The sequence below is a fragment of the Pyxicephalus adspersus genome, chromosome 12 (genome assembly GCF_032062135.1).
Source record: "Pyxicephalus adspersus chromosome 12, UCB_Pads_2.0, whole genome shotgun sequence".
In the NCBI taxonomy this organism is placed as follows: Eukaryota; Metazoa; Chordata; class Amphibia; order Anura; family Pyxicephalidae; genus Pyxicephalus; species Pyxicephalus adspersus.
This window is the reverse complement of record NC_092869.1, coordinates 22,761,805-22,781,876: the sequence shown is the minus strand read 5'-3', so window position 1 is coordinate 22,781,876 and position 20,072 is coordinate 22,761,805. Positions and strand designations below refer to the sequence as shown.

The 20,072-nt window shown below is 35.6% G+C and overlaps 1 protein-coding gene across 14 annotated transcripts in view; it reads right to left on the bottom strand.

The window, feature by feature from the left end:
- RYR3 (ryanodine receptor 3) overlaps positions 1-20,072 on the bottom strand; it is a 300,041-nt gene that overhangs the window by 39,537 nt on the left and 240,432 nt on the right. For all 14 annotated transcript variants that reach the window (XM_072428468.1, XM_072428475.1, XM_072428469.1 and 11 more), the window contains 12 exons: positions 17,980-18,027; positions 17,639-17,738; positions 16,228-16,307; positions 15,614-15,690; positions 15,227-15,300; positions 13,760-13,777; positions 11,847-11,927; positions 11,117-11,205; positions 9,669-9,797; positions 5,013-5,117; positions 4,276-4,357; positions 882-2,200 (listed from right to left, as the gene is read on the bottom strand). In XM_072428468.1, coding sequence (XP_072284569.1) covers positions 882-2,200; positions 4,276-4,357; positions 5,013-5,117; positions 9,669-9,797; positions 11,117-11,205; positions 11,847-11,927; positions 13,760-13,777; positions 15,227-15,300; positions 15,614-15,690; positions 16,228-16,307; positions 17,639-17,738; positions 17,980-18,027 — 2,202 coding nt within the window. The remainder of the gene's footprint in view (positions 1-881; positions 2,201-4,275; positions 4,358-5,012; positions 5,118-9,668; positions 9,798-11,116; positions 11,206-11,846; positions 11,928-13,759; positions 13,778-15,226; positions 15,301-15,613; positions 15,691-16,227; positions 16,308-17,638; positions 17,739-17,979; positions 18,028-20,072) is intronic.

The window sequence follows — 20,072 nt, the reverse complement described above, 5'->3', positions numbered from 1 at the left end:
CAGACCAAAGCACAACACAGTGCCATGTAATTACAAAAAGCATATTCTAGCAAAAAGTTAATTGCTTAGTCTTCATTAGGCACTAAATGAACATCCCAGTTCTAAATCAGATAGCCATGTACCATAGTTGGAATAATATGACCTTGGCCTAATTACTTAATGCCTGTGACAGCCAGTAAGTTGGCTTGTTTATATTTTTTCCAAGCCAAAACATTAATTGCAATTTATTTACAATAAGCAAGCAAACAATAGGACTCCTGGCTGTGGCGATTATAATTCCCTGGCCTAAGCATGTACAGTATGTGCACTTTTTCTGAAACATGGATAAATGTTTCTCATTATGTGCCAGGGAAAATAAAATATTTTATACATGTACAGTAGCTTTTATTTCATGATCATGCTTTAGATACTGTACGGAATGCCAGGGAGGTGGATTTTAAAATTACATTTTACAATGAAAATAGACATTTAATGTTGCCTTGAGGCAGCACAGCAGAGCATCTGTCAACTAGCAAGCATAACTAACAAGTAGGGCCTGCTTCATTAATTCACTTAGACAATCAGGGAAAAGAAAAAATTGCCAGTTTTAACTTGCAATTCAATGCATTAGACACTTTTGAACGTGCATGAAAATCACTGTATTCTAGGAATGCTATGTTCCAAGAAAAAAAATGCTTTTTCTAACTTTTTTAACCAAGGCAAAATGTCAAAAGACCCTGTGGACCCTGTGTAAGTAGTGAATGATTTGCTGGCATCATTATTTCAAGTAAAATCCTAATGCATCTAGAGAGTCAATTATTAAAAAAACAATGAAAGCTAAGTATGCAAAAAAAAAAAATAAACCATGCTAGTTTAAAAAAAAAAAACTGTAATATACTTACAAATGCTTTTCTTTTTTTGTTGACAGCACTCTCCAAGCTGGTTGTATGCTCTGTTCCTACACTCTCAGAGAAATCACCTAGACCAATTTCATGACCATGCTTGGAACCTTCTTTTTTGCTTTGAATACCAAATATATCAGGCATGTCAATCTCTCCTTTCTCTCCTTTTACAAGATGGGCAAGTTCTGCTGATGAAGTGTGTTCAGGGGCATCTGCTTTTTCAGTTTCCAGGACATCATCATGGATTCCAAACTGAGTGGGATCAGGCATGTCTCCTAATATTTTGGTAACTTTAATGTTTTTGGCCCCTTCAACTAAGCCACCCCCAAACACAGTGCTCCAAAGAATTTGGAATATTCCCCATACTATTGTAAACACAAATTGGAACACACCAACAAATAGTGTCCAGAAAAATGAGAAAAAAACTTTCACTAATTCTTTAATGGTCATTTTTTTCACCTTCCTAAACTGTTTCCCGACATTCTTCAAAGTTAGCATTTTGAAGAAATTGGAAGTGTTCTTTTTAAGCACTGTGCAAGCTACAATAAAAGCAGAAGAAGATTCCAGAGATTGCTCTTCCTCATCTTCTTCACCGACTTCAAGTAGATGGTGAGGTTCTTCCTCTTCTTCTTCATCAGGCCTATCAGCTGTGTCTGACTCAGAAATCTGAGAGGCCAGCTGCATCTCAAAAATTGTGTCCTCGCAAAAGTTAACAAACAGTTCCATTTTTTCCTGTTCTCCACCTTCATTGACAACATCAAAAATAAATTGTCTCTTAGACTCTTTAACTTGCGGCTTTTCCCACTGTGTTCTGCTGGATTCACTTATTTCAAAATAAACTCTCTCTATTCTTTTTGCTCCACCCATGATTTCAATACGACCAAGGTATGGTGAAAAGTAGTTTAGAACACTGTTTGCGGGGTCCAACAAGCACTGGAGCCTTGAATCATTTGGCATATGCTCTGAGAGATTAGTCAACAATACAGCCACATTGAATCCAATATCTTTAGCTGGTTCATGAAATCTGTCCACAAATTCAACATAATTAAACATATCATTTTCATCTGCTTCAGCACAGGAAAGAAGGAATTCAATTTCAGACTGTGCATATTGTTTTTGCCCCTCCATGGCTTTTTGGAACTCTTTCTTGGAGATAATGCCTTTCCCTTCTGGGTCATACTCTTTAAATGCATCAGAGCTAGTTAGGTCTTTCAGCTTTAGGAACATGTCAAAGAACTTAAGGATCATTTCAACATTGCTGGAAGATTCTACAAGAGTGTCGACCATTTGTTTTCCAATAGTTCCATTAACTACATTGCCTGAAGAATGTAAAAGATTAGAAAATAATTATTAAAGGAAACTTATATGAATTATGTATTATATACATAGATTTGAAATGCACATTTTCTAATGTGTTCTTTTTATAAACATAGCATACTCTAAAATGCAAATAAAAGAATACCTTTAAAGTGTATATAAAGCCAAAATCAACAGTGAAGATAAAATTATGAATAAGGACAACAAAAGCAGAGACAAGAACAGAAAAGATTACTAAGTACAAGATCAAGTTCTGCTTTTTACATACAGTTTTTTTCCCCAGTACAGCAAATGTCCGGATAAAAATGATACTTTTTTTCTACACTTCTGAAGAGCTTAGCATTGAAGGTTTTGTTTTTCAAAAGGCTCTGTCATTAACAGGCATTTGGACATGTCTTTACAGTCCTTTATTAGAAAATATTAATGATCTCCTCATTGGCTTTATTGAAATTATCAATTAATCTCCTATTTGTTGATGCCTGCATGGTACATGGCATGGTAAAGCCAGCTGCATGACTCTGATGATGTTTTTAGGCATCCGTAAAGGTGGCATCTTAGCCATCACTGTGCGAGGGCATTTTTTCATTTGCCACAAATTTAAGAGGCTATCTCCTGACAGCCCCCACCCAAGGGCAAGGTGAGTAAGATACCATCTGATATTTGTTATGCACACTGTTACCCTGAAAACACTAACTTTTACCTTTGCCATTAAAAAAAACAATTCCTCAAAGATTAATTTGTTTACTACCATGATCCTTATATTTGCAATATTATGCAAATTGTGTGCAAAGAGTTTATCCTAAATTGTTTTGCAGTTTTGAATCTATAAACAGAGGGGCTTTTTCTCTGGCTGCTTGTGGTAGAAAATTGTACTTTTCAGATGTATATTCACATTACATTGTTCTCTCTGTACATCATTTCTTTTTTTCTCAATTTTGTAGAATATTTTACTTTAAACCACAGAACTGACTACTTTCTGCTGTGTTTAAAACTAAATAATAAACTTATACTGCCTGTTCTATATTTCATTGTTTATTGGTTTCAGTTACCAAGTTGTTAATATATATTTTCAGTGTACCTACAGTTTGTTAATTGACATTTATTTACCCTTGTTAAAGAAACTCAGATTAAATTAAGTCTAAAATATACCATAGAAATATGCATGCAAGTAAAAACTGTATTTAAATGGTAAGAAGTTTTTTTATAGCCCACAGGTACACAAAGGTACCTGTTTAAACCTGTTTAAGGCTGGTTGCCCGAGGCATTCATAAACTGACATATAAGTAACTGGACAGACTGCATACTAAACTTACTAAAAAAACATAAAATATAATGTAAATTTTAGATGTGTTTTAGATTTTAAGGTGTTTGATATGTACTTAAAATCATGGACAAGCTCTATAACACTAGAAAAGTTTTGGTATAGAATAAATGATTTAAAGAAAGTAGTAAGGTGAATATTTTGTGACCAGGTATTTTGTATATTATTTTGTGCAAGATAAGGAAATTAAAAAAAAGTAGTTGAAAATCATATGTAGATCTTGTTAGTTTATTCCTAATAAAATGTGTTTGATTTATCACTCACACAAGGGATTGCTAGCTTTAAATGAATAACTTAGTTGTAGCAGTTTACATATTATCAGTGAGGAAACAATCAGCGTATGAGAAATGTCTATGGCGATCTCCAAAGCTCTGTGGGAAAAATGCCTACTGGGCTGCCTTTTTCTTTACAACACTAACATACAGGTCTATTTAAATCATTCTTTACGCAAGGCACTCAACACAAAAGCAATTATCTGTTGGTTATGTTATTGAAAATTCTATTAACAACACATTCACTAAAATAAATTTAAACATGTAGGTCAGTATAAAAACACAATTTACCTAGTTTCAAATTACAAAAATATGAATTTAAATAAAATAATGGCAGACCATATACACAAGGGTCAACTGTGTAGCTCAAAGAACCCTGGGAGAAGCATTATTTACCTAGCTACCAGTAAAGGACCTTCATAGACAAAGTCTAAAGATAGCAGCTATTCAAAAAAAGATGAATACTTAATGGCAAATACCTCACCTTCTAAAAGAGAAAGCAGCATAACCACCATGTCTTGAAGGAGATCAAGGAGCTGTTTAAGTAGTTCAATCTGACTAGAGTCCTGAAATTGCAAAACCTTAATGTTAATAACTTTCAATATTGGCTCTATATATACCTGTTTATTAAGGTATGTTTGATATAAAGAAAAAAACTGCACACAACATGTGTTTATTGATTTAAACTTTAAATAAAACTTTTTTATGTTGTCAGAAATAATTGCATGCAGGGAATACATTTCAAACAAAGAGTAAGAACAGAGGATTTGAATTTTTAAGCACAAAGAGTGGATGCATCCATTTGGGTATGAAACAACACATCACACAGAACTTTTATCTTCTTTATGGGTTATCCACAGATAGTTTCCTGAATATGATTTGCATCTGCTAATTTTTGCTAATAATAATAATTTCAGACTTCCAGGAAACATTGTTTTTTTTTCAGTTGTATGAAATCATTTACGAATTTTACATATTTATATGCAACAGATCAGTACAGATGAATAGCACATAGAACAAATGAACATTTCTAGCCATGTTATCCTCTGCACATCCTATGAGGAGCAGGGAGAGGATGTCACTTGTAATGACTAAATATTAAAGACCTGATATGCTTAAGTTCTTATGTATTCAATTTGACTTGGGGCAAGGAATTTTTTTTTCATTCTAAAGGAACCAGAACTCCACGCCAGCAAAAGCACACATTAACAAGATAATTACCTGTGACAATTTCATCTGCATGTTTGCAAAGACATGGAGAAATCCGACCACAGCATCCCAAAGCCTACTGTGAGCCAAACTCTGCTGGTTCCCTATGCATGGTCCCTGCAAAACGAAGACAAAGGTTAGCTTATAGTTTCAGTTTATCTGGAGCAGATTAAGATATCCCACCCATAAAATAGCAAAGTAAAACAATATCCATTGTTATGTGCCGTTCCCTGCTAGCATGACAAACAATTGCACATAAAATTATGTATTTTTATTCTGATACTAATTTTCTCAATAACTAAAAAAGCAAAAAAAACTCCCTCAAAGTGTCACTAAAGTAAATAATAATAATAATGTTTGTTTTATTTCTTAAAAAAATACATATATATTTGGTCAGTTAGTTCCCATAAATACCTTATATCTTTTGCAGAGAACTATATTTCACTACTGCCTGTGGCTACAATTCATGTCTGTTCAAAATGCCTTTTTTTGTAGCTACCACATTGTGCTGTAGAGAGTTGATAGCTAAGACTACACAATGAGACAACCAATCATTGGACAAGTAGTTTTTATATAGACAGGAAGTTGCCACCGCAACCTCAACTTGAGAATGTATCTTATGGCATTAGGGTCCCAGGTTCAAATCCTGCCTAGATCTGCATGGAGTTTGTATGTTCTCCCCCATACAAACTTGCCTGTCCCCCCCCCTCTGTAGAACGTAAAAGCGTTGTGTGTACAGACCTCCTTCATTCTTCTGGTATTGGAAACAACCAGTGATATACATCTAACATGTACAGAGCTTTTGATTTAGTCAATGGCTACATGTATTTATTCTCTGAGATTTACCTAACAAAGGATTACAAAGCTGTTAACGAGCAACACTCAAGCATAATGTTATTTTTTCATTTCCTTGCACATTATTGGATACTCAAAGTAATCCATTTCATTTTTTAATAACATTAACTCTGCAACGTGAACAAACTTCTTTGAAATCAACACCAGAGTCTGCAAACTGCAGCCACCATCCAAAACCGTCACAAGTTGCATTTGCCAGTAAGTATTCACTTTACATTGAACTGATGTACTCTACAAACTGAATATTCACTTTACTAGATGAACAGTCCCCATTCCTATAGTAAATTAATCCTTCTGAGCTACTATATGGCATATATTTGTGGTTAGATTTTTACTACATCACTAATCAAAATATACCTCTAATCTTGCCTCAAGTAATGCCCAAACAGATAGAAGTACTAGTGGTGGAAAGAATGTTATGCCTGGCTTATGTATTCATGGTGGGATATACATTTCATAGTAGATCTACTATTAAATATTGTTAAGTGGTTGTTTCACAAATCTTGTACAGAATCCCCCCTCTGAAATCATTTCAGGACCGTCATAAAGGTAAGCCTAAGCTTCCATGCAGTGCACACATCAAAGATTTTTTGTCTTGATGGACAGGAACATAGACTGGAATCCCTCAGGAACAGTTTGAACCTGAAGAAATGTTAAACTAAGCACTACATTTTTCTACAAAATGTGGATTTGACAAGTCTGCTAAATATTTAATGCATTGGTTCTGTTAAACAATTTTAGAATTATTCTTTTAAAGCTATAACAAATGTTAGAAAATCTACTAATAGGAGCTTTCCTGGCAGCTGCCCTTGTGGGTGAAGACATCTGCTCTCTTTTTTTATCAGCAGGCATGAGACCTGGCACACACACCAAAGTATAGTTTAGACTACCAGAAATTGGCTTTCATTGAATTCTCTAACAGATCATTCCTTGATGTTCACAATCTGCACAGAAGCAGGGCTGTTTTTGTGCTTTGCTGCAAGCTAAGTTATTGCCCATTACACATCATAGCTACATCTTTGTATAACACTGAACCGTTTTAGCTGATAAAGGAGGCAGAAAATGCTCTAATAATTTTTGTACAAACAGAGATAATTTAGTTTTTAAGAGTTTTTTTTTTTTATAGTTGTCCTCGTTTATGTATAACTAATATACTATATATATATATATATATCTCTACTTTTATATAGTATAGAACCAAAAAACAGTTTATAACATATAATTTAAAGTTTTTTGTATTTTACATATAATACTACAGCTAGTGATTGTACCTTTGGAATCAGCAGTATTAAGGAATGACCACTGATAGTCAGAGGCATAGCACGTCCAGCATCAGTTAGGAACTGAGGGAGGCTGCCCTTTGCACCTTTTTGGCTCTGGTCACAACACATCTGAGACAAGGACTTCTCTTCACTTTAAATAACTGCCTATTTTAGATTTGTTTTATAATGGGGGTGGGTATGCACTGGTGAGATGGGGTATGTGAAAAGGATCTATAATGGGGAAAGAACTGTTTTAGGGGGGTCTGTACTGGGAAATATTGGAGGGGATTTGGAGCTGTGGGAGGAACTTTACTGTGGGTATTAAAACTTGGGAACTAGATATGTACTGGGAGTAAGGGATTTATTTGGTTGTACACTAGCCTGTGTGCTACACACTTTTAAAACCTTTATTTAACAGTTGATGGTTGCTAAATAGTTAAGGACTATGTTCTTACAGTTCTTTTTAATGTAAGTGGTAAGCATAAAAGAACATGTAATGTAGGAGTTTAAATCAAAAAAACTCTCACTTGTGGCATTTAACTCACAAACTCTCACTTGTGGCATAGTGATCGATTCACACAAGGACTGTGAAGAAAATACAATTGCCCTGCTTTATTAAAGGTCTCCAAGGCTGCAGAGGATACACTTTCATCAGTAAAGCTGATTTGAGTGAACCAGCAAACCTAGAATGAATGTGGTCCAGGATTCAAAACATTTGCTACCAAATTACTTTGAAGAAATCCATCCCAGGTTTGCTGGATCGCCCTGCTGCACTGATGAAAGTGTATCTTCGCCTGCCTTGGAGAGCTTTAATAAATCAGGACCAATGACTTTCATCAGTAAACCTGGGGGATCCAGGAAACCTAGAATTGATTTCCTAAAAGTCATGTGCTATTTGATAGCAAATGTTTTCAATCCTGGACCAGATCTATTCCAGGTTTGTTGAATCACCCACTGATGAAAGTGTATCTATAAATCATGTTCAATGTGTTGTGCATGAATATGTATGGATTGTCCTTGAAGCAAAACATTTTTTTTTTGTTATTTGTACTGTACTTTGTTCTTTAACGGAGAACAAGTAACCACAATTTTAAATCTTGATATAAATCTTGAATAATGAATTTAGATTTTACAGGATGTCATGCATCAAGACTAATAAACCAAAACTGCACAAATAAATCAAATTTCAAATCCACATGACCATTAAATATGCATGAAAGCTAAATTTTTATGCAGGAATGTGAGAATTATATCATATACCATTTTGGTGGCAGACCCTTGTACTGCATAATATGTCCCTACAAATGGATACGAGCTGACAGAAAATGTTATAGCTGGAAGTAATGCCAGATCCTTATGTGCTAATTATGTATTACCAATATGCAGTAATAACTACTCTTTGTTGTTTATTAGTAACATTAATTTTGCCTTGATGGTTAATAATGACAAAAAATTGTCTGGAAAGCAATATTTTCAAATAAACCCCTTCAATTTTTTTTGGAAAGAAACTCTTTAATTTCTTGGGGCATTACAAATAAACACTACCAAAATCAAGGTTTATGTTTGGAAAACCAAGACTCCTGGAGGCTCCATATTTGTTATTAGGAGTCCTATTTACAGAGAAGATGTCTAGGTGTTCTGGTATTCTGACTCGTATTGTTTTTTTGCCAATCATTTTCTCATGTATTTATGTCATATTGTGTAATATATACAGTAAATTAACCTCCTGGGTGGTTCATTTCTGTCCAGATTTATATGTCTAAAAGCGGTACATTGTTTTTCATGAAAACAGTATAATAGTATGAGTATAATAAAGTTTGAAACACAAAATCATGTCACAATAAAAAAATTAAAAATAAATATTATACTTATATTATTAAATTATACTGTAAAATCAATGTACTGCTTTTACACATATAAATCCACTGTATTGCATTTAATACAGTTATTTTGTATTGAATGCAATACAAATAGATTTAAATTTCCCATCACGCCCCGCACGGAACGTCTGCATGCACCAACGTCACCGAGAACTCCAGGTGACTCAGCAGATGCAGAGGATGCCGGCCGAAGGAAGATAGAAGATGAGGATCGCGAAGGAGGACACCGGCGGTTTAGGTAAGACTCGATTTATCATTGTTACACTCGGGGTAGCTAAACCAATGTAAGACTCGGGGTTACTGCTCTTAGAAACTTTTTTTTTACCCCGAGTCAGACTCAGGGTTACCACTCCGCAGGTTAAATCCTACAAAAATGTTACAATTTTGAAGTTTGAAATGAAAGTTTAAATAAAATACAAATAAAAAAGTAGCTGCTGCTATAACAAACCTAATATGTGCCTACGCAAAAGTCTGTCAGTAAAAAAAAAAAACTTGTATTGAAAACATGTATTTCAGTTAATGTCCTTTCTAGAAAACACAAGAGCTCACAGGTTCACTGCTTTACAAACATATTTCACTCTGTTCAAGTCAAAGAACATAATGAAATTTACTTTTAAAGTTTTTGAAGCGAAACAAATTGAAATGCATACAATTTGTAAAACAATTTTTACCTGAATGTATTCAGTGAGAGAGTTAAAAATCTGTTTCGTAACAGCCAGAGACTTGGAAAAGTTGTGCTGTCCAGATTCATCAATCACATCCTTTCCTGAGTAGTACCAGTAGAAGTCACTGATAGATTCCTGCAGAAGAATCACATTAGCTGTTGTATGGAATGAACAGTTACTGGGTTTGTACACCAAATATATCTTTAAATTATTTCATCCTGGTGGACAGCCCTAAAAAAGATACCTCCATAACACTACAGTTGCCTAGAGGGAGCTTAGTACTATCTGTCACCCAAACCTCTTACTCTTTCGGCAAAATTCACTTCCATCTAAAAGAAAATGTTACTCCCATATTAGATTATAGGTTTCAGTACAGTGAGTTAGAGTTTAAATTTTAAAACTAAAAGAAGTTTCTCCCGATGATGTATTCACTTGTGAATAAAGATGAAAATATTTACAGGTAAATTAGGACTGGCCTGAGATGTACCGTATGTCTTTCACCTAAAAGAATCAATTCCAAAGTATACATAATAAATAGAATTTGGGAAGAAAACCCAGTTTAGCAGATTTTTTGCCTTAGACTGGATATTAAGTATATGAAAAGAGACTGTTTTATGTTGCACATTTTCTCCTTAGTTTCAGTTTGTCCCTCCTATTCATCTCTACTTGTCCTTCTAAAAAATTACTGCTGCAATCTTTCCATTATTAGCTTAGTTACTAAAACACATTCCTCCATCACAAAAGGCAGCGCTGTTAAGTAAAATATTATCACATTACCAATGCTAAATAGTGGCGGATGAATATCCCCATGCATCATACAGCGAATCAAATTACCGTTGTATGAGCTTAGGTCAAACCACAATAAACTTGATGATTAAATATGCCAAAGCAAAAAAGTTTTGTTTTGTTATTTTTATAGTAAATCCTTTTGGGCCAATTGGAAGACAATTTTCTGAAAACCAGGCCCTAAAGCATGCCATGTACAGGTAGTCCTTGGATTACATACGACATAGGGACTGTAGGTTTGTTCTTAAGTTGAATTTGTATGTAGGTCAGGAAAGGTACATTATTTTAATAAATGCAATTAGGACAGATGTTTGTCTCAACATTGGATTAGGCAGCATGGTGTCAGTTACTGTAAAAAAAAACTTACTGTGAGTTAATTACAAACAAAGCAAAAAAAAAATCTTTATGGAGCCTAGACATTCAATAACTTCTGGAGCAAGCTGTGCTTTGATATGCAAAAAAAAAAACAGTTTGTCTTGGTCATTAAAGCGCCCCCCTCCCCCCTTCAGGCCTCCGTTCTGCACACAGCGAGCAGGGAAGCCCCATTTGTATCCAGGAGGCGTCCATATGTCGGATGTCCTTAAGCTGGGGACTACCTGTACATTGAGAGGCTGTTTGTTGGATGACACGTGATAGCTAAGCACAAAATCAAAAACATGCTTAATTACCTGCAGACGGAGAAGATAATCTACGGTGCTGATGATAATATTTACAGTGGTGGTATTACCCATCTGGGTTCTGAGAAAATTCTGAAAATCTTAAAAAAAAAAAAAAAAAGTATAAATATACATTAACAGATGTGTTGCGTGTCTTCGAAAGATATAACCCTCTAGAAATTAAGCTTTCGATTCTGTATTTGTAATGAGCTATTATCACTACTGGTTTAGTTTTATTTATAAGGATAAGAACATTGGTAGAACACTAACATTTTTTTAAATCCTAGGCAAACAACTGAATATACCATGTACATGATGTTCATGTACAAATGGTAAAAATCTCAAGAACATATTAGCTTTGGGAGAAAGAGGGAAAAAAAGGTATTAACTTTTAAATGTTAACTAAGGGTTATTATTGGATTAAGTAGGAATAGCTTGAAAAAAACAACACATTTTATTGAAGGTTGCTAGAACTATTATGTGTAAATCAAATGTCTATACTTTGATTTGCAACCACCAAGCTTTATTTACAAAGGAACTATTGTTTGCATTCCTGAAACGCATAGTTGGGTCCTGGCTAAAAAACTGCTGACAAATATGCCCCACATACTAAATAGGGATAAGCAAATTTTTGTGATTTTATCTGTGAGTGCAGTGGATCTGAGGGTCCAACTGTGCAGCTTTCAAGATGGGTGCCATAAGCCCTGATGGACACATTTTAACATTCCTGAATATATTTTACCATTGTTGTGTCCTTCGCACAGAAGTTGCAGGAATCTGAAGAGGTCTCTTGTAAATTCGTCATTCTGTAAAACCTTCTCACCTTGGAAAAGCAAATGATGTCAAGTCATATTAGTAAATATTCAATGTTCATGAGTAATCTTTTCTGCACAGTTGTGTTATCATCTGTTTTAGTTCCAGTAGCCTGACTATATACCTCAAATCACAAATCAAAGAACGAGCATCAGAACATCTACCTATTTATGAATATAACATACCAGTTTAACAGTTATGCCATTTTTCTTCTTTCATGCATTTTTTAGGAATCTCCTATCCCATTTTTGAAGTTTAGATATATTAGATCTTGTAGAGTGGCTTACATTTGCATTTAATATTGCTTTTACCATACCATCCATCCTTGGCTTTTTACTTTTTTTTATATATAAAGTCGTAGTGAATGTCATTTAAAGACAACTCATACATACTGTATATCTCAATCTTGTATGCATACCATTTCTCCCTGGAAGTAATTTAAAGCATTAAACCACATTTACATTAATCCTAAAAGAGACCCTAGCTACACCATATACAGATTATCATGTTACATCACAATTCACACTGCATGCAAATAAATGAAAACAAAAAAAAAACAGTTATGCTTAGCTTACAAATTTTAATACATCTTTCAGCAACACAGAACAGTGCATGCTTTATTGTTGTCTGTATACCTCCACTTTTTTGGGGCAATGTGGCATAACTGGTGTGCAAGCTTTTTTGTAATCCAATGTTATGAGCAACTACTACTATAGTTTTATCTGCAGCTAACTATGATATTTTTTAAACCCGGTAAAAGTAACACTTCCCCGTGTGGGGGTATTCTAAACATAGTTAATATGCAGAACTGTTCCAGAAATGTAATTTCTTGTATTGCAATTTACTCACTGCTACTCTGTAAGGAATAGAGTGGGAATCTGTGTGGATATTCCAAGACAAATTACAACAGGAAATATATTTAAGTCTTAAATAGACTATATTTACTTACGTTTGCAATGCATGTAACTGACCCAGGGGAGTTATACATTAAACAGACATTTGAAACACAGTTTAAATTAGTTCAATAAATAAGGGTTAATTTCCAAAATTTCGTTTGAGTGTTGCCCTTCTAAGAAGCACAACAGTCTTTTACTGACAATTGTTTAGCATTCCACAAGTACAGTACATAGGAACCCTTTAAAAGAAAGAAAAAATGCATTTGCTTAGGTCTTTCTGAACAGGAGCTCTCTAACAAATTCCAGAAAATAGAAACTACTTTTATTTAACAGCCATCACTTAGTGTATGGCACACTTGCATGACAGGCACTGCCCCTTAATGGCATTGAACAATAACTTCTGATTGTCTATGAAGAAGAAAAGCTGTTAGAGAACAATAGGCATGTGGCAGAAAATGTCTGGTATATTGTATATGCTCCTTCTTTTAATTCTGGTGTCTAAAACATATTTGTGACTGCTTACTTTAATGTATGCTGTGCCAGGCATAGTGTCCTGGTTATAATATTATATAATAGTATTGGTTTGACAGTATCATTCAAATAAAACATTATAATAAAAAATGTCTGATTATGTTTTATACAAGGGGGAGTATGATGTATTAATTAAACGTAATACATATTTTGCAATGCAGGTATCAGAAACGTAATTCATGTACTTAAAAACACAAAACCTATATGTTAAACCACAAGACAGTAAAAGCTAAATAATTAGAGATGAGCAGATAATTAATTATTGTCTGCAGGCTTATGCTGATAAGATGCAAGTTGGTCTGCTAGTTTATCAAGTGGAAGCATGCAGCCCTCAGCATGACATAGTGATTGTACCAAATGCCTGGAATAAAATGTAATTAGGGATGCATTTATCTGAAGTAGAAGCATCACCTACCTCGTTCTCGTACAATGACTGTGCATGGAAGGATATAAGAAGAGAGAGAGATAGTAAGTTGCTGATGCATAATGTGATTCCTACAGTCAGACATTCTTCAGTGACAAAATGGACCTTAACATGCTTTTCATCTGGCAGTGATGTGAATGCACAATCAGACTTTCTCCCTAAATACTGTGACAAATTACTTGGAAAATGGATGGGAGGAACAATTTTAGTTCACTGCTTTTGTGAAGTATCGGAAGGGCTTCTGAGCAGAGCATTTTATTATTATTATTATTATTATACAGTATTTATATAGCGCCATCATATTACGCAGCGCTGTACATAGTCGTGTCACTAACTGTCCCTCAAAGGAGCTCACAATCTAATGTCCCTACCATAGTCATATGTGATTTATTATAGTCTAAGGTCAATTGTTAGGGAGAAGCCAGTTAACCTAACTGCATGTTTTTGTGATGTGGGAGGAAACCGGAGTACCCGCAGGAAACCCATGCAGACACAGGGAGAACCTGCAAACTCCATGCAGATAATGTCCTGGCTGGGGATTGAACCTGGGACCTAGCGCTGCAAAGGCTGGAGTGCTAACCCCCGAGCCACCGTGCTGCCCACAGGTTTTTAACCAGGATCCAACTGGCAGATATCAGGCTGTGTTTCCCCACACTAAACTGGGTGTTTGGCATGGTTCCTAAAGCATTTTAAAACAATTATTATAGGGAAGATGTAAATAGTTTTAGCTGAATACTAACACTGGAACTCTAGCATAAAACAAAAAATATTCAGCTGTTTTTATAGGGATGGAACCCACTGTTAACCCACTGCTTTCTCAAATTTCTTTGGAGGGCTTGGGCTTACCATCCTAGTTCCTAGCTCTGCAACATCATGTGATAGAGTTTAACCTCCTTGGTGTAGCACAGACAGTGTCATTATTCTTATATGTGAACTCAATTAAAAGCCCCATAGGGAAGCTTTGACATCAAGAGTCTTTAAGGTTTGGGCAGGTTAACACAAAACACGCAATGTTCTACATAGATTGATCCCAGTACAGGCACATCCAGCCAATCAACATGACTCTTAATGTTTGTTAAGATAAGTTCACCATAATTTGGGCTGCATCACCACAAGACAGTAGGTTGCATGGCAAAAGCTACAACTGGAAACTCCCAAAATAAGTGCTATTTAGTTTTGTTGTTCATTTATTTCTCAGTTTTACCAAAAAGGTGCTCCCTAAAATAGAAACTGGTAATGGGGTACCGTTTTCAATCCCTACATATTACAGCATTGTGTTTGCAAGTAATAACCGTAGAACACTTCAGTCAGGATTTAGGATGTGATTATTCAGTTTACAAAAACCCAGTGTTTTTTGTTGGAATCCTAAATGTGGTAGAGCTATATATCTTTGTCACTTTTATAAAGTACAACTTCAACAATAGGTGTTCATGAAATAGGCATGACGTTCATACTTACGTGTTCCTTCTTCTGTAACCATTCCAAGGCCTTCTGCTTTGTTCTGCCTTTCAAATGCATTTAAGTCAAGGACACTGAATCAAGATAGGAAAAAAGGAGACAAAGAAAATGAATGAGAATCAACGTACGGTACGTTAGTGAGAGGTTCCTGCCGTACTGTTAGTAACACTTCTGGGTTGACCTTGTGTTTAGTGCACCCTGTAAGGTAAGTGCGTAGGCTTGCATCAATTGTTAAATCATGTAATATTCTCTACATCATGTATAGCGTAGTTAAATTTAATCAAAAGCTTGCTGAATGTTCTGGTTTAAGCTTAACAATAACAGCATTACATTTTCTGTCCAAGGCCAATGGTAAGTATTCTAGATAAGATATAAATCACAACTCACCTGCATGACATCATTAGACCGGACAAACTCTGGAAAAATCCAGCATCTTTTTTCTCTTTCAAGTAGTCTAACATTTTCTATGGAAATAAATATGATCCTTTGAAAGCTTTCATTACTTTAACAGAGTTACCCATCCACAGAACACTCACAGAGTAATCAGCAAAACAACACAATCTAAAAGACAAGTGCATGCATAAGCTAAATGGTCCTGATTTATTAAAGCTCTCCAAGGCTGGAGAGAATAAACTTTGATCAGTGAAGCTGGGTGATCCAGCAAACCTGGAATGGATCTGGTCTAGGATTCAAAACATTTGCTAGCAAATAGGAAATTATTTTAGGGAATCTATTCCAGGTTTTCTGGATCACCCAGCTTCACTGATCAAAGTGTATTCCATCCAGCCTTGGAGAGCTTTAGTAAATCAGGGCCGATATCCTGTTTTAGTGACTAGAATCTAGGGATATGGTGATAAAAGGAATTTTAAGTGAGCCTAGATTCCTGTTTATTTTGATAAACACAATATTACACAGTTGTTCTCTGATCCAATCTTGCAGAAGTTCCCTACTCATATCTCTCCTGTAGATCAGTAAAGTGCAAAGTAAGTGGTCCACAATACCTGCTGTACCACTGTATTGCCTCCATTTAGAATCGATATGCCAAGTTTGAGCGTTTCCACAACCATAGGGCTCATTTCACCTGTGTGATAAGGAATATAAATATTCTCTCACAATGAAGAATAATAACAAGCATTAAAGTGAATGTTTATTAAAAAGTAAAAGGTTCAGGTCAGCTTTTGCATATATTTTAGCCTACAGTGTACCTGTTTACCTAAGTTTTCTTTAAATAAATATAATTTTCCAACTAACATCTAAAATCTAAACTATAGTTTTAGTGTATCTCTGTTCGGGCTCCCCTCAACATCAATGCCTAACACTTAGACATGAGTGTTGGTGTTTTGTCTCGTATCCCACCAACAATTAGCTATACACAAGATACTGTATGTTTTGTGAAAGGCCAAAGACACCCCCTGTATGTCCACCTAGCAGATGCTGTACTATCTAGTGGATCTAAAATCAGTATACAGTTTAGAAAACAATTAAATATTCTAAACCTGTGAAAATAGTTTTGCCTACATTTGGGTTTCAAAATTAACTAGGAAGTGTAGGAGTGAACTATTAGTCAACCACATTTATGTATATTACAAGAATGGCTAATATTAATTACGTTTTTTTTTGCAGTACCCATAATTCAAACATGTAACACATCGTTTGCCTGAAATTAAATAATACCATTATGTGAAATACCCATAACCCTAAAAATCAGAACTGAATGCTGTTAGGAGATGCTTATCTGTCCAACGATCCCATGCTGTGCACCATCACAGTATCAAACACTGTTTATTATACCCAGACATGTCATTTGCAGCAGCAAGGAGAACTAAGAAATAGCAGTAGCCCCCACTTCCCTTTAACCACGCAGTCTGATGGTTTTTATCAGGATCACCAGTGCACACTCTTAGGCAATGCACAGCTGAAGGCGATTTTAGAGGCAGATTAGTTCCTGCACTGCCATTGGCTGCTGGGACTTTATAGCCTCTCTCCTCCCAGTCACCTGTGCCTGTTGTAGCATTAAACTGGAATGACTTTCTACTGGCGTGTTGTTCATCTGATTTACTGTTGCTGCCAGGTTAGACCGCCTTTTTGCCACTGACCACTGTTTGTGCCTTGCCGTTGTGAACCTCATGTGGTGGACGGATTACCTGTGTATGACCTCTTGCTCTATAATCTGGACTTGTAGTTTTGGTACTGCTTTATCGGTGGGCTCCTGGTCCTCTGCCAGCACTTCCCCACCCACCATCCCTTTGTGCACTAGGTCCTGGGGGCAACCCACTCCCCCGAGGATGAGCGGGGGGTTTTCTATGGGTAAAGAGTGCGGCGTTGAATTGGGGGACTGGTGTCTGGTGAGTCATGTTGCTGGACCAGAGCCTTACAAAAAATAAAATATTATCCTAAAAGATGAGATCTAACCTTTACTTGCACTGATCATCTGGAGCACCATCTCAGCAGCCCCCCTCTCATGAAGACGGGCCTGCTGGTATAATGTCTTTTGTTTTTCCATTTCTTTTTCCTGTAAATAGACAGATAAATGAGATGTGCATTTCTTTTTCATTACAACCTGTAAGCCATCCATATGCAACACTACTGAAATCAATATTCTGTATTTTAGCACAAAGCACTGTGCTGCTGGAGACAACAAAGGAGAAGGTATGAAACATTAGTGCAATTACCTTAGAGAAACATTTCAATTATTTTGGGACATTACTTAATTCTTGATACATAATTGTATTAAGACCGAAATACAAACTCACTTCAAATGTTTTTTCTTTTTCCTCATCTTCCTCTTCATTTTGACAACTCTGCAAAAGAAGGACGAGAATTAAGTATTTCTTACCATCAGTTAACAAGTCTAACAATATGCTGACTGCTTTTTTCACCTATGGCCTAACCTTGTACTAATTGTAGTTCTAACCCTATTATATTCCAATCAATAGGTAAACTCACAGGCACATAAAAAAATATTTATGTTTGAAGTCCCCCTTCATATTCCTTTCCCATATGTATGTTTAAAAAGATAAAACTGGAGAATTGTATTATTGTACCTCTAATGTTGTATGAAACAACTGGTATGACTATTTTGTTTAATGGTTCTTTAATAAAAAAATATAGAACTAAAAAATGTAATAAAACATGCACCAGTGAAAATTAAAAAAAAAATAATAATAATAATTTGTTGTAAGCAGTGGCATATCGGACCAGATATTTTCTTTTAACAACCCCCCTATACAGAAAATTATTTCCAGTAATAACCATTTAATGAAATTTAGCACCAAAGATGGCCCATGGAGGGCAGACAGATGAAGCTGGAATTACTGTAACTTTATGCAAAGTGACAAAATTTAACATTAGCTACAACTCTGCCTGTTGTGCCAAGGCTCCCAGAATGTTGGGGTACCTAATGCTGATGACTCCCCCCAAGGCTGCCACTGATTGTAAGAAATAAATTACCACACTGCCTTCACAAAAACAGGGATAGCTGCATGGATTTTGAATGAGGTCCAAATATCAGTCCCTATCACATATATATATGAAATTATGACATGAATATGACATACTGTATATATGATATTGAGGGGCCAATCCAGAAAGTGGCAGTCTCTGGTGTAGTTTCTGAAGTGTTTTTAGAGCCTGATTACTAACAGGTTAATGTACATGTAGACATTTTTATAACTATCGCCAATCCAAGTAATCTCAGCAGTAATAAACTATGATAATGTTGGTTTTAGAGGTCAACAAACAAAAAAGTCTGATGACAAGGCAGAATTTTATTTTCACAGATAAGACTATTGTAAATCACCATCACCAGGAAAGCCCAATGAGCACAACTGTTTACACTTCCATTACAGTCACAGTGTTCAAACGCATTTGTCAGTGAGTATATCAGATTGGCATATGTCTGATCTGAAGTCAGAAAGAAGACACTGTACGTGTACATTGTATTTGTTTAGGGAAACCTTGGTTCCACTAAACTTCAGCAAATTCAATACATCAATGAATTAATGAAAAAAATAGCCAGAAGGTAAAGCTAAAAAGGGGTACAGCTTCTACAGTGTCTAAAAGTGTCCCTAAACCTACCCCAAAAGCCAGCATTAGTTCCATTTAGAAAAGCACTGATTTCTGAAATCACTTAAATCTGCCTGTAGATCTTAAACAGCACCCATTAAAAGCTCAGAATTAAAAATGATATGTAAGACGATACGCATTTAATGTAAGTAGAAAACATATTTAAAGACTCTTAGCTGGATAAATTGAGATTTACAGGCTGTTATCTGTGTCAGATGAGATTTGTGTTTCTTTAGTGTATTGTATTTAGTGTATAATATATATATATATATATATATATTTATATTGTATAGGATCACGGAAGGATCTTCGACAGAAGGTACATGTCCCCTATATATGGAAGCTGGTCCCTTAAAACTGGTGTGTTGGGATAAGAGTCACACACCAGGAGTTGCACCTGCCCAGCAGGAAGGGGGCAATCCCAAAAAGGCTCAGAGGGAGGGAGGAGTAAATTGCAGGAAGTAGCTTGCAAACAAGCTTGGTTGGGAATTAAGCTAAGAAGTTGTGTTGCTGTTAAATGGGAAGCTGTTGATGCCGATTTGAGTTTGTTTAATTTATGGACTGTGGGAACCCCAGGCTGGGAATTGGACACTCACAAGATACTTGTCTTGGACTTATCCTGAAGTAAGCCATTTTCTGGTTTGTTTATATTCCTCCCTGGGTTGCTGAAAAGAAGCTGTTTTCTTTATTTATCCCAATAAAGTCCTGTGTATGGTAAACCCTTTTGGTGGGAAGCATGCTGACTGGGGTCTGAGCTAATCCCCAGACTTAACAACTGGTG